The 14,597-nt window shown below is 52.5% G+C and overlaps 1 protein-coding gene across 1 annotated transcript in view; it reads right to left on the bottom strand.

The window, feature by feature from the left end:
* Positions 1 to 4,102: 4,102 nt before the first annotated feature.
* Plekhd1 (pleckstrin homology and coiled-coil domain containing D1) overlaps positions 4,103 to 14,597 on the bottom strand; it is a 30,730-nt gene continuing 20,235 nt past the window's right edge. The window contains exons 7-13 of the mRNA XM_004624755.2: positions 10,783 to 10,877; positions 8,456 to 8,549; positions 6,591 to 6,769; positions 5,954 to 6,086; positions 5,526 to 5,670; positions 5,100 to 5,249; positions 4,103 to 5,004 (exon numbers count right to left, since the gene is read on the bottom strand). Of these exons, the coding sequence (XP_004624812.1) occupies positions 4,835 to 5,004; positions 5,100 to 5,249; positions 5,526 to 5,670; positions 5,954 to 6,086; positions 6,591 to 6,769; positions 8,456 to 8,549; positions 10,783 to 10,877 (966 nt within the window). The 3' untranslated portion in view covers positions 4,103 to 4,834. The remainder of the gene's footprint in view (positions 5,005 to 5,099; positions 5,250 to 5,525; positions 5,671 to 5,953; positions 6,087 to 6,590; positions 6,770 to 8,455; positions 8,550 to 10,782; positions 10,878 to 14,597) is intronic.

A 14,597-nucleotide genomic window follows, 5' to 3' on the forward strand; every position in this document is an offset into this window, starting at 1 on the left:
ACGGGCCCAAAAACTGTCAGACTTATAAAGACAGAAAGTAGAGTAGTGGTCGCCGGGGCCAGGGGATGGGACATTATTGTTTAATGGGTACAGAGTTTGAGTTTTGCCAGATGAGAAGATTTTAGAGAGTGGTTGCTCAACAATGAAAATATATTTTACATTACTGGACCACATACTTAGAAATAGTCAAAGTAACTAATCTTGTTTCATGCATTTTACGGAGTAAAAAAACCAATAGAGGAGAGGAAAGCTTCGCACAGGAGATTCACAAGTATTGGCTGGGTGGAGATGGAGCAAATCAGGCTGAACAAGGCCAGACACCAGAGTGAACACACGAATGGATGCCAAGTGGATGCCAGTGGACACCTTCCTGGTACCAGGAAAGGCTTCCCTGGGAACAGGGTGGGTCCCAGCAAGCTTTTCCTGGGAATGACCTATCAGTTTCCTTCCCTGCTCTTACCTAAAAGTGACCATTTCCTAGCTTCGTAGTTCTGAGGGTCGCATGGCTCCCTTTCCAACCCAGTCGGAGGGTCCTCCCTTATACCTGTCTGTCCTTGACCCCTGGGTGCTACAGCAGCTGATTTTCTCTTGAATCCAGCACCATAAGTTTCCAGATCATAGAGCTCCAGAACCACAAGGGTTCTGAGAAGCCTCCTGTAACTGGAGACTTTTTTCCTACCTAATAAAAATATATGAACAGGAAGCCTTGAGAACCCACAGAGCCAGCAAGCAGCGAGGCCTGAAGGTTCCCATGCAGGTCTTCCCACCACGGTTCCCATCCGGGTTCCTCCCTCCAGTCTCATCAGGAAGGCGCCACTCGGCCAGGGGATGGTTCTTCTCTCAAGACGCTTGTAACCTATACCAGGTCAACAAGATGGTTTGGTCTGCTCATAGGGAGACCCCCAGGTCAGACGCTGGACGGGTGTGAGAAGTCGGTAGTTTTTGCCCGAGTCAATTGCCAAAGGGTTGGGGTCTGGGCCGCTTCATCCTAAATGACTGAAGAAGCATGGGTTCCAGGGGCTGCTGGACTTGCCTGAGGTCCAGCTGCTTTGTCCATTAGGTTTGTGTGTGTCTCATTTTTTATTTTATTTATTTTTGAGACAGGGTCTCACTATACAGTTCAGGCTGGACTTGAGCTCACTTTGTAGCCCATGATGGCCTCAAACTCATGGAGATCCTCCTGTCTCAGCCTCCAGAGTGCTGGAATTACAGGTGTGTGCTGCCCCACCTGGCTTGTTCACTGGGTTTCATAACTGCCTGCTGTTTAGATCACATCTGATATCCTGGGTTGTGTTTCTGTCGCACTATCCTCAAGCATGTTCCTGGCCTGTCATGGGTCACTGTGCCTCTGAATACAGGCTGCTCAGGTCGTGGTGACCTGGGTGGAACAGATGGACAGGAGACACGAATTACAAAGGTTCCAGAAGTGGATGGGGGCCATTGGTCCACCTGGGCTGAACCGTGTGCTTCACGGATCTCCTGCATTCACACCGCTGGGGGGCGCACTAGCAACAGCAGGGAAACGGGGAGGTGTAGGTTATGCTGGGAAGCAGCGTTCACCTGGGCAGCCCTGGATCATCCCTGGGGCAGTGAGGAAAAGCGCCAAATAGCAGAAGGTTCAGTTATTGCCATTTCCACTACTTTTTGTCTCTTCCTTATAGGATTACAAAGCAAAAGCGTAAAGGGCTCATGAGCTCAGGTAAAGCTTTTTTTTTTTTTTTTTCTTTTTTGTGGAACCAGGGATTGAACACAGGCCCTTGCGCTTGCCAGGGAAGCACTTATTTGACTGAGCCATCTCCCTGGCCCATAAAGCTGTCTTTCTGATGAGGTTATCAGCCGTACTCTTTCCCTCTCTCAGGCTGGTCCCCCATTCCCACCCCCACACAGTTGGCTCTGTCGTTTGGCCTGTCCCCATCAGAAGAGAATCCTGGGCCGGGAAATATGGGCAACGTGCAGGAGACCCCGCGCGTTTTGTAATCGTCAATCCTACATTCGGCCGCAGGGGGGCAGCATTTCTCCAGCAATGACCACACATAGACCTATGGCTATTGCACGAAATGGATTTAATTGGCCAAACAGTAAGCGTTTTGGTTTTAAAATTTAAAAAATCAGATCAAGGTATTTCCAGAAAGTAAGTCCCACCCTTTGTAGTCTCATATAGATGCTCTTCTTTTTCTGTGTACAGCACTAGGTATTGCAGTGAGCTCATCAGAAACATGGATTCACTGTTGTTTAACCATAATTCAGACTTGCTCGAGGCATGAAGTACAGGGGAAGACGAGGAAAAGAACTAGGGATTGGTGAATGTGCATGGAAAATCACTGCTGGGGTTTGACCACCCCTCCTAAATTCATGTTAAAATTAATTGCCATTTAGTATGAAGAGGTGGGACCTTTAAGCCTGGCTTGATGGCACATGTCTGTAATCCCAGCTACTAAAGCGGCTGAGGGGGTTGGAGTCAAGCTCCAGGCCCCCCCAGGGCAATTTAGTGGGAACCTGCCTTAAAACTTTAAACAGGAGGTGGCAATGTAGCTCAGTGGTAAGAGTACTTACCTAGCATGAGAGAGGCCATGGACTCAGTCCTCAGTACCACAGGGAAGATGGAAGAAAGGGAGGGAGGGAGGGAGAGCAAGAGAAGGAGGGAGGGAGACAAGAAGGAAGTTGAAATGATTACGAGCTAAGTGTGGTTGGCACACACCTGTAATCCCAATGCTCTGGGAGGCTGAGGCAGAAGATTGCAAGTTTGAGCCCAGCCTGGGCAAACAATGACTTAGTGAGACCCTATCTCAATAAATAAATAAATAAATAAAAATAAAGGGCTATGGATGTAGCTGAGGGTGAAGGCTCTAAGTTTAATCTCTCAGCCCTCAAAAAAGAGATTAGGCCCCAAGGGCTCTGCCCTCGTGAATGGATTAGTGTCATCCTTGCAAGAATGAGCTGCAGTGGGCATGGAAAGGGTGTGCTGCCCCTCCCTGGGTCTTCCTGCCATTGCAGGATGGCACAGTGAGAAGGCCCTTGCTGATCCCAGCACCTTGAGGGTGGACTTCTCATTCTCCAAAACCATGAGTCAATAAATAAACTCCTGATCTTTATAAATCAACCCAGTTTCAGGTATGGAATAGCATGACAGGGTGAACCAAGACAAGTAACTTCCTTCTGGCTCATAGCTTGCCCAAGCAAAGAGAAATGCATTTGAAAATTTCTGAAAGATCTTTCTTCAGAGCAGGCCATCGTTAATTCTTTAAAACCAGCCAGGCATGGTGGTACATAATCCCAGTTACCTGGGAAGCTGAGGCAGGAGGATTGTAAGTCGGAGACCAACCTGGTCAACTTAATAAAACCCTGCCTCAAAATGAAAATAAGAAAGGTTGAGGATATAGCTCAGTGGTCAGCCCTGGTTCACTATCCTGCACAGCAAAAACAAAATCATAATCTTGCTTTTATAAATCTTCTGCCTCATTTCAAAGTTCATTCCACATACATATTAGATAAACATGTTCCAGGTTATGCAGGATTATACATACTTAAAGGTTTTACATTTCCATTCAAATACACTGATTCCAAAGTGCCCCCAGGAGCACCCCACTAACTGGCCAGCCCTGAGAAGGCACTGCAGGACCCATTTCTCCAGGTCTCCAGAGCAAGGCAGTGCAGCAGCAGACAGGGCCTGTCCCCACCCCAGGGAGCTGCCCTCCGTGTCCAAAACCTGCAGCGGCTTCCCAGGGACCTGCATCTTCTGATGGACTTGCCCACAACCATCAGAAAATGTTTTCTGCAGAGTAGAGAATCTGTCCCTTCAACACACCAGTGTCCCAGAACACCCCAGACCTGTGGAGTTTTTCTGGAGAGATGGAGACAGCCAGCTTCAGAGGGTGGGCCCGGAGACCCTCAAACCTCAGGAAGGGCAGCGGTCTCCATAAAAACTGCGGAGGGTTGCGTAGCTTCCACCAACCCAGGCCCCACCCATAGCTGACCCAGGCCCCACCCATAGCTGACCCAGGCCCCACCCATGGCTGACCCAGGCCCCACCTATGGCTGACCCAGGCCCCACCTATGGCTGACCCAGGCCCCACTCATAGCTGACCCAGGCCCCAGCCATAGCTGACCCAGGCCCCACCCATGGCTGCCGGCTCAGCTCAGCCCTGGCTCCCCACGTGCTGCAATCAGGGTTGCGAGCCTCTGCAGTTGAAGACAGCAGACTGCAGGGCCACCACAGCGAGAGACAGCTGTCGCTGCCAGAGCCACCTTTCCCACGCCTGAGCTCCGGCCCACATGTCCACTGGGTCGGCTGAGGTGCTGCTGCTGGCCCGCCCCCCAGTCAGGGTGCGGCTGGGATTCAGTGGGCTCACAGTCCTCTTGAAGGTCGCTGAGGATGCTCATGGATGAGCACATCTGAGGAGGTGTCTGGCCCCACAGCCAGGGCCACCCCCACAGCCTGGCAATGCGGCCAGCATGTGGGGTACGTTTCGCCGGGCATGGGGTAAGCAGGGGCTGCGACCAAGGACGACCCGTAGCCGGGGTGGGCGCAGGGCAGGAAAGCCTAGGAAGTTGGGCAGGTGCACCTGGCCCTTTATCACTAGCAGCCCAGGTTCAGGGCGGCGGGGACCGGGGGCTCCAACGAGGCTGTGGTCTTCAGCTGCAGGCAGTGTCGGGGCGCAGGTCTGTATCCCACGCCCACGCACAGCCTGGCCCTTCCTGCCTTACCACAAGCCGGCAGCATCCAGGCTGGGCCCGCAGCAAAGGGTAGGGTGGCAACTGGAGCGTCCCTCAGTGCAGCAGAACTCGAGCACTTAGGCCTTGCTCTGCCCCCCCCCCCGTGGGCAGGGAGGTGCTGTCACTTTCCACCCCGCGGGAGTACGGAGGTGGCCCCAGGCTGCGTGGCCATGATGTGGTAGATGGACTCTCGGAAGCGCTGGTCCCTGCTGAGCCGCTTGGCCACTTCCTTCAGCTCCTCGATGTTGTTGGCCTCCAGCTGAGAGTTCAGGAAGGACTGGGACGGCTTCACTGGTGGGAGAGAGCCCAGGCACGGTCAGCAGCCCTGGGTGGTCCCGACCTGGCCCCACCGTCCCCGACCTCGCCTCCTGCATGGCCACACTCACTGTCATTCCAGGATGTGCTAGACCGGCGCCGGTGGAAGCGGCAGCTCTTGATGCGGCGGGTGGCCGCCTTGTGGATGTACACTGAGTTCTTCATGATGACCGGCATCTTAGCCTCCAGCTCTGCGTTGCGGATGCATTCTTCGAAGAACCCTGGGGGCGGCCACAGCTGTGCAAGCGATCTTCCCGAACAATCCTGACCGCGCAGGGGTGGATGCAGCTATGTGGGCCCCATCCCCTATGGGCCAGCACGCTCTCTCGCTTTGAGAAAGGTAAGGAACTCCAGGCTCCCCCACCCCCAACAGCTGTAAGGAAGCAGAGCTAGCGGCCCTGGCTGGCCGGCACTGGGAGGAATGCCAGCAGACTGCCTCGTGCACTCCAGGCCGGCTGAGCCCTGGGCCGGGAAGCAGGCCCCGAGCAACGGCTTACTTTTCAGGTGGCTCACATCCGCGCGCATCCTCTCCTCTTTCTCCTTATTCCGCACCTTAGAGTTGAGCCCTTGCTCCAGGCTCTGCAAAGCCCCCTCTGCCTCCCGCAGACGCCGCTCCAGGTCCATTCGGACCTTCACCTCCGCCTGAGCAAGGACCAAGAGGGCTCCTGAGCGCAGGTGCCCTCGCCCTGGGGTCTTCCAGTTACCCTGGCTCCAAGAGCTTGGTGGCTCTTTCCACAACCTGCCTAATTCTGCCCGACTCTGAAGGCCCAGTGTGGACCCATGGTGGGGCAGACACTTCCTTTCTGGTGGCTCTAGGCCCCATACCGGCCAGCTGGTCTTACTGGAAGAGACACCTTGGGCAGCTACCCGGTAAGTTAGGTGCGGAGGTGGGCAGGAGACCCTGGGAGGGGAAGGGCCCGCGCACCTTGAGCTCCCGCTCCGCCTGCTGCTTCTCCACTGTCAGCTCCTGCAGAGAGTTCTGCAGTGCCTGCGACTGGCTGGAGTAGAACTCCCGCTCCTCCTCCAGGGCCCGAGAGCGCTCCTCGTTCTCCTTCATCCTGCCGGACAGGAGAAGAGGCTACCAGCGGCTCACTCGCCTAAAGGGGATGCCCCTCCCCAAGACCTGCCTGGATACACCTGGAGCTTACAGAACTTTCTGGGTCTGGCCAATCTGGTGACCAGAGGAATGATGGGGGCAGTGATGGGAGCCCTGGCCCTAGAGGCAGAAGATTAGTGTCCTGGGTCTGTGGCCTGTCATTTCTGTGACCCTGAAGCCTGTCACTGCACTGAGGCTGCTTCCTCCAGTGTAAATGAAGCTAAAGGAAGGCCCAGCCAGCCCAAGGCACCATTCCGAGGACCTAATGACCCGGCTCACAACTGTGAGAGGACTGCAATTTGGGGAGAAAGGTTATCCAATTTGCCTGCTGGGGAAACTGAGTCTTAGGTTAAAGGAAGCAAGTGACCCACTGGTTAGAGGCCTTTGGAACCTGAGTGCAGCCATCCAGCCTGAGGAGTCAGCTGCCCCAGGCTGCTTAGAGACCTGGGGCTCTCAGGCCCCTCACCGCTTCTCCGCCATAAGCTTCTCAGTCAGGAGCTGCTGAATCCGCTCCTCAATCTGCCTGAGGTTGCTGTGGAGATCCCCAATGGCCAAGGCCTGCTCACTCCGATTGGCCAGTGCCTGTGCCTTGTTCTCGTCCTCCTCCAGCATTTCTAGGGTTTTCTTCTTCTCTATGGAGAGTTCCTGGTGTGGAGGGAGGAAGGAAGAGGATGGCTGGGTTAGCTCCTCCAACATGGCAGCCCCCACTCACCTTTCCATTCCAGTGATCTACCCTCTGACACACCCGAGAGGGCTCATACTTCCAAAATAAAAAGGCCAAAAAGGAAAAGTTAGCCCTCAGTGGAGGAAGTCAGAGGGAGTCCAGTGTAGCTTCCAGGAAAGATGACACCTAGCAGAACCAGTCCCAAGGCCCAAGGGCACCAGGACCTCCTGGGGCTCTTCTTCCTTCAGGGGGCAGAAAAAGATGTATTGGGCTCATGGGAAAAATGCTCATCCCACAGGATGAGCTCAGGAAGCAGATTTAGATGTTCTCTGCCTTGGTCGGCTACACTATACAGACTCGCCATGGGAACTACCTCCCAAGGCACGAAGCAGCAGGGGAGATAAACACACAAAGGTCCCACAGACAAGCTCCAGTCAGGCAAGGAGACAGAAATGTCTGCAGCCCCAGGCAGTTCATGGGTTCAGGAAACACAGACAGGTCACACACCATGCCCCAGGCTCCAGGGGCTAGACTGAGACACCACTAAGCCACTGTCTAGCCTGGGCATGCGGAGGTGCACGCCTGGAGTTATTCCAGAACTCTGGGAGCCTGAGGCAACATTGCAAATTCAAGCCTAGCCTAGGCAACTGCCTAGGTGAGACCCTGACACAAAAAATGAAAATGGCTGGGCATGGGGCTCAATCCCGTCCTGGGGTGGGGGCACGAGGTCTAGTGAAGGCCAGTTTGAAAAACACAACCTTTAGGGTTCTTCCCACAACAGATGTACAAAATGCCATGGAGGCCCAGAGCGCAGAATAGCTGCCTTGAAGGATCAGGGAGGCTTGATCAAGGAACTGTTGGAGCTGAGCCTGAGAAGGATGGAAGGGAGGCCTCCGGCAGGGGAGAGCTGAAAGGATTGTGCAGGAGCCAGGCATGGTGGCGCTTGCCTATAACTATAAACCCAGCACTTGGGAGGCTGAAGCAGGAGGATTGTTGCGAGTTCAATACCAGCCTGAGCTACAAAGTGAGTTCAAGACCAGCCTGACCTGCATAGCAAGACCCTGTCTCAAAAAGACACACACACACACACACACACACACACACACAGAATATGCAAGAGGAACAGCATGGACAATTGTAGGAGGATGAGTTTGTATTCTTGGGGAAAATGAGCTCAGTGATTGGAGCAGGAGTTGGGATGCCTTTGGGTGTGGAGCAATAATGGAAGAGCAGGGCAGCAGGGGCGGAGAAGTGGGGCCGAGCTGGCATCGTGCGCCATGCTAAGGAGCCTGTGTGCTGTCCTTGGCACATGCCACCTCCCGTCCCCTCCCAGTTCCTGTGGCATCAGACAAAGGGGACCCAGTAGCTGATTCCCTCCATCTGGTATAAAAATGCAAGCAAGGAAGAACGGTTTGCTGATGCCATGGTCGTCGCCAGCAAGCTGGAATTTGCCTTTGGGTCTGGCAATCGCCAGTTCCTGCTTTAGGCCTCCTGCAGCCAGCAGATTCCCAGCCATCCGCAGAGCAGACTTCAGGTGAGCACTGCTTTCTGCCCACTCCCCTGCAGGTAAGCCCTGCGGGAAACGCTGCTAGAAAAGCCAGCGTCACAGAGCAGAGCTCGACAGGGCAGCCTACAGGGCTGGTGCCAGGCCACTGGTGGCCCCTCACCTCCAGAGTCTGCTGCAAAGATTCCGTGAGCTGCCTCAGTTCCTTCTTCTCCTGTTCCACACCCTTGAGGCATCTCGCAGTGAGTTCTAGTTCCCTGCGGGCACAGAGGGCTAAGTCTGACAGCGCCCACCCCCGCTGGCCAGCATACAGCAACTCTTCTCCTGCACTTCCTGATGCGCTCAGGAGGTGCTGTGTGGCCAGTCTCTCTGCAGCCCCGGGCTCCCAAAGTGGCTGTAGGGGTTAAGGCTAAGAGGAGACCCCAGCCTAATGAGGATGGTGCAGGCTGCTCCAGGTGCACATGGATCTGTCAGGCAGGGTAAACCTAAACCCACCTCTCAGGCAGTTTGTGGCTCAAGAAAAAACAAAGGGAACAGCCACACCCATGTCCCCTGGACAGTACCTGCCATAACCTATGATCACTGCAACAGGAGACCAGTCCGGGGTAACACTCCTTCTGCCTCCTCCTTCTCTACTTGGCTTTTTTTTTTTTTAAAATTTTTTTTTTTTAATTTATTTATTTATCCATCTATCCATTTATGTGTGTGTGGCCAGCTCAGCCCACCAGGGGGCGGGGCTGGCTGGCATGTGGTGCTGGGGGATGGAACCGCGGTCCCTGTGCTTCAGGCAAGCTTGTTCCAAGTAGGTGCTTTAGACCACTGAGCCATCTCACCAGCCCCTCTACTTGGCTTTTTGAGATAAGGTCATGCTATGTAGCCCAGACTACTTTTGAACTCTGCGTTCTTCCTGCTTTGGCCTCCCAAGTGCTGGATTACAGGCATGTGCCACGATGCCCCACTTCCTCCTGCCTTCTGAGCAAGCCTTGGCCACCGTTCCCGTGGTTCCCTACTCCTGCTTGGATATCTTTCCCTTTTCCCACCCAATCTTCCAACATCTACTTCACATTTCAATGCCAGCTTTATTTATTTATTTATGTACTAGGACCCGAACTCGGGACCTTGCATTTGCCGGGCAGGCCAGCTCTATTTCTTTTCTATTCATACCCACAGGGATCACACATATATCTTAATCCCTAAAATGCAAGAAATCTGCACTGTCTTCCAGCCCTGGCTATACATTGCTGTGTTAATGTTTATTTTTTTAATTTATTATTTTTTTCACTTATGTATTTGGTACAGGGTCTCACTATGCAGCTCGGATTCATACTTATCCTCCTGTTCTCAGCTTCCCCAGTGCAGGGATTACAGGTGTGCGCCACCATGCCTAGTCTCAGTCTCGGTGGCCTGCTCAGCATGCCTGGGGGTAGGGCAGGTGCAGCAGCATGCAGTGCCAGGGATTGAACCCTGGTCCCTGCGCTTGCCTAGGCAGGTACTTAGTCCAATTTTGTTAATGTTTCTGAGTTCAAGTCTGGTTTTCCCAATCAGAACAAAATATGGAGATTTTTTTTCCACAATTCTGGAAACTGAGTAGGTCCTTAGCTTTTGACTTGGAAAGATTTTTCTCACCCTCTCCAAAACACATCTAGTTGTTTTGTCTTGTAAGGTTGTTGGAATAAAAAAATTTTCTGGGAGCCACATGTGGCATACACCTATAATCCCAGCACTCCACTCTCCATTCGGGAGGCTGAAGCAAGAGGATCACTGTGAGTTGGAGACCAGCTTGGCTACAAAGTGAACTCAAGGCCAGCCTGAACTGCATAGTGAGACCCTGTCTCAAAAAGAAAATAAATAAATAAATAATAAATTTAAATTTCTTGGGTATCATTGATGCTTAGTGGTAGCAAAGATAATGAAGACAACAACACCCACCACTAGCACCACGGGGAACAGCAGTCTCCAAATTCCTGGACAGGCTACATCTAAATCGTAACCCAAGTATTTTTTTAAAACATGAATTTTGAGGGTCTTCCATTCAAAACATCATTGAGCAGATGATTCTAATGTAAAATTAGTTGTGTAAATAATACATAGGGCTCAAGGTCCCACACATCACTGGCCAAAATATGAAAGGACCATGCAGGGCAGACAGGAGGATTCTAGGGTCTTTGCCAACAGCACCTCCAGGCCTGGCTGGCTAGCTCCTGACAGCCTGGGTAGGGCGTTTTCATTAAGGGAGGAGGGCGAGGCTGTCTGGAGGAAGCCCTTGCTAGAGATTACTGTCAGTGGGCACAAAGCCCACCTCAGCCCCCACCCCACCCAAGCCCCAGGTCCACAGCTTCCTCTGCACACACCCCAGGCCTGAAGATTTGAGAAGAGAAACCCAAACCACACAGACATGGTGGCTCCCAGGCCGAGGCCTCTCCACCTGGGCCATGGTGCCCCAAGCCGAGTGCCCCTTCCCAGAACCCTCCAGGGCCACCCCACTGCCACCTCTTGATCTGCTCCTGCTCCACTCTCAGCTCCTGTACCACCTCCTCGAACTGCTGCTTCTCCGCCTCCAGCACCTGGTTCAGGCGCTCAAGCTCCTGAGGAGAACCAGAGGAAGAGCAGAGTCACAGGGAGCTCAGGGGCTCCCTCCAACATGGGGGACCCCACAGGATTTAGCTCATCCTGGGCCACAGGCTGGGACAGCCCCTTATGTGACAGTTTTCAACAAATGCAAAATCTGTATTGAACCTGGCCTGTTCAAATAGAGTTCACCCTAAGATGGGGCCTAGAAATGACCAGACAGTGTGTTCTGTGGATGTGATCATAAAAACGCATGCTCTGCTGGGCGGCTGCAGGCCCTGGCACCCTAAGGAGAGGACAGGGTGACCCACAGTCCTGCAGGAACAGGTGGGCGTGTGTGCTTCCACCAAAGAGCCCCAGAGTGAGGTCAGTTAGAAGTGGCAAAGAAAAGCCACTCCAACCCACAAAGCCCAACAAGCGCTCTTTTCTCTCAAGGCCTGTAAGGCAGGTGACTGAGGCGGCCCTCTACTTATTCCCAGGGCTGCAGGAAAACCAGCCCGAGTGTTTCCCGAGCACTCCAGGAATCCTATTTTCCTGCAGCTCAAAGGCAAAGGCTACTGGGAGGAACATTTCCTGTGAGGTTTGACTTGAAGCAATTTTGTGCCGACTGCCTTGTTCCCCCACAGTTCACACCCTGAAGGGTGTGATTTCCACATCTGCCTTCTCATCTTCTAACTCCAAATTACATTCTCGTCTCACCTGGTGGCTCTGTTCCCAGGTATAATGGGAGCCCTGGGAAGGGCAGGGCTGCCGATGCCGAGGTTGCCACGAGCTTTGGGGAGACACAGACAAGCAGTGGAATGCGGAGGGAAGAGGCTGATTTCAAATGCCCTGACCTCCCTTCCTAAACTTTTCCCAGAGTTGTTGTTTCTTCCCCATCTAATCACTATCAGCGCTTCAGGTGAGGAGCACTCGTCACAGACGCACCTCGTTTGCCAAAGGTGGCATCACAGGGCCTGCATGGGGACTTTGCCTCTCTACAGCGGGGGCCTAGGATGGGCTAAGGCCAGCGGAATGGGCAGAAATGAGTGGCTTCCAGACAGATGCCTGAAAGGGACAGCGCTTAATGGCTACCTTCTCTTCCTCGAGACCAGAGGCCCAGCTGGGGGCACCCAAGTAGAAGACTACAAAATGCACCTTGCTGTTAAAAGCCATTGAGAGCATGCAGCTGTAGCCCATGGCTATTTATGACAGGCCACACAGAAACATAATATGAATAGCATTGGCATTGTGTTCTTACAGACTTCCCCTTTCAAAGAAAAAGTCTGGAGCTTCCAAAATGTTAGGCACCCCTGCCTCACTTTAGTATATTCTCAGGAGCTGACACAGGGTCCTGCTGCTGCCGCTGCTGCTCTCTGGCCTCAGGTTCAACAGATCTGACTGACGCCCCTGATGGCTTCTACCTGCTGTGGACCATCTGTGTGGGGAATGATACACTGCAAAGCTTCAAAATGACCCCCTAGGACCCAGCTGGAGGACGCCAGCCCATACCCTCACATCCTCCCTGCAAAACCTTTCTTTCACACTCCAATTTGCCAACATTTCCGTTTTGTTTTAAGACAAGGTCTCACTATGCAGTTGAGGCTGGCATTGGCCTTGAACTCACTTTGTATCTTGGGCTGGCCTCCAACTCACAGCGGTCCTCCTGCCTTAACCTCTGGAGTGCTGGGACTACAGGTGTGTGCCACCACTCCCTGGTTCCTTTACTTTGTTGGTTGAAAATGGGTGGGAGTAAATGATTAAAACCCCATTCCTTCCCTCCCCGGCATTTGGGCTCCTCATGATGCCAGCAGGTGCCGGCTCTGCCCCCAAGGACTAAAAGGGGAAACTAATATCTGAAAACAACATGGTAAAGCAGTCATTTAGCTTTTCTTCTCTCCTCCCTCCCTTCTGGCAACATGATGCCTTTTCTACCTGAAAGTCGTAACTAGCTGTGGCCGAACAGTGCTTATTGCTGGGTGGAAGGGTGAGACGAATGGACACCTGTGAACCAGAGCCCTTCAGCGTTGACACAAATCATCTCTCTATCTATCATTTATACCTATCAATTTTTCTGCAGCAGTGGGGAATAAACCCAGGGCCCTGCACTGAGCTATATTTCCATCCCTTTTTTATTTTGAAATAGGGTCTTGATAAATTGCCCAGGTAGGTTCAGATTTGCAATCTTCCTGTCTCAGCCTCCTGAGCAGCTGGGATTACAGGCATGCACCACGGCACCCAGATTCAAAGCTACTTTAAAGGAAACAGAGTCTTCATCAGATGCTTGACTCCCTTGGTTTTCCTGCTGTGAGATGGCCCAACCTGAGTGACCCTCCTGACAGGAGATACGACCATTTCTTAAGACATCCCATTTCACCCTCAACTTGATTAAAAAAATTCTGTTCCTTACAAGCTGACCCCACTGAGTTTGGGGCTGTTAGTCTCTGAAAGCCACAAATATGAAAACATTGCTGAGTGATGGGGGATCTAGGCGTCTTTGCGAGGCTCCAATGAGAGCGCAGCTCACTTATGCAGGCAGGCTCCCTTCCCAAGCCCTCACACATCTCCGTCCTCTGCCCAAACTTACTTTCTTTCTTTTTAAATGTATTTGGTTGTTACAGGGTCTCAACACATAGCGCGGACTCACAGTGAGCCTCCTGTTCTCTGCCTCCCCAGTGCTGGGATTACAGGCGTGCACCACCACACCCAGGCTCTGTGGCCGGCTTGGCACGCCCTGAGGGCAGGACTGCTGCGTGTGGTGCCAGGGATTGAACCCGAAGTCCCTGCATTTACCTAAACTTGCCTACGCAGGTGCTTTAGTCTGCTGAGCTATCTCGCCGGCCCCCAGGCCCAAACTTTCTTTTCCTTCACAGCTGCCTCCCCTCTGGCCTTCCTCTCTTCCTCAGCCACACCTTGCTCTGGAGCACCTCTCCAAACCAGGGGGCAGCCCTTAGCCAAACTGGAAACCACAAACCCAAGGACAGCAGTTGACATCTGCTCACTCCAGGCTGCTCAGACACCTAGGGAGGAGGGCAATCCATTTCACCCACTGCTTGCACTTGAGCCAAATCTGTCCCCTCCCAAACTCCGTCAATGGGTCTGACACCCCCCAGCCCGCCCATGGCACCAAAGAACAAAACTTCTCCCCCTTCATGTTTCTAAAAGAGCTGCTCTGTTCCCAAGTTTCATGTCCTCCAAGGCAAATAATTCTGGTTTGCCACGCTCCACAGGACATGATTCTAGTCCTGAGTAAAATTAATTACACTCTTAAAAAGAATGCAGTGGCATGGGCTCATGATTACGGAGACAATGCAGTAAAGACTCTCTGCAAGTAATTTACAGGCTCAGTGATATTCCAGTAAAAACTGTGTGATGAGATCTTTTTTCTTATAAGTCTATTCATTTTTGCCACACATGAGTGCTTAGTATTCTGAGCACCCTCAGATGATGCACTAAGGATCTGAGGATGTACTCATGGGCCTTAGAGGGGAGCACAGCTAATCCAGAGCAAGAATAAAATGTCAGGGGACTGAGGTCAACAATTTCTGATATTTCCAGTGAAGCGGAAGACCCAATACTATTATGGACTACTGGACTCTTTTAGAATATTGTGCTGAGTTTACACACCTATAATATTCAAATAACGGAACTTAACAAAAAAGGGGGATACAGATGAATGTCCATTTTGTATCTGTGTGTTCAAAATGGTTAGGATAGATATATAGTTACATTCTCTTAATGAATAGAGGGATTTGTTC

This window comes from Octodon degus, unplaced genomic scaffold (genome assembly GCF_000260255.1).
Source record: "Octodon degus isolate 3935 unplaced genomic scaffold, OctDeg1.0 scaffold00007, whole genome shotgun sequence".
Taxonomy (NCBI): Eukaryota; Metazoa; Chordata; class Mammalia; order Rodentia; family Octodontidae; genus Octodon; species Octodon degus.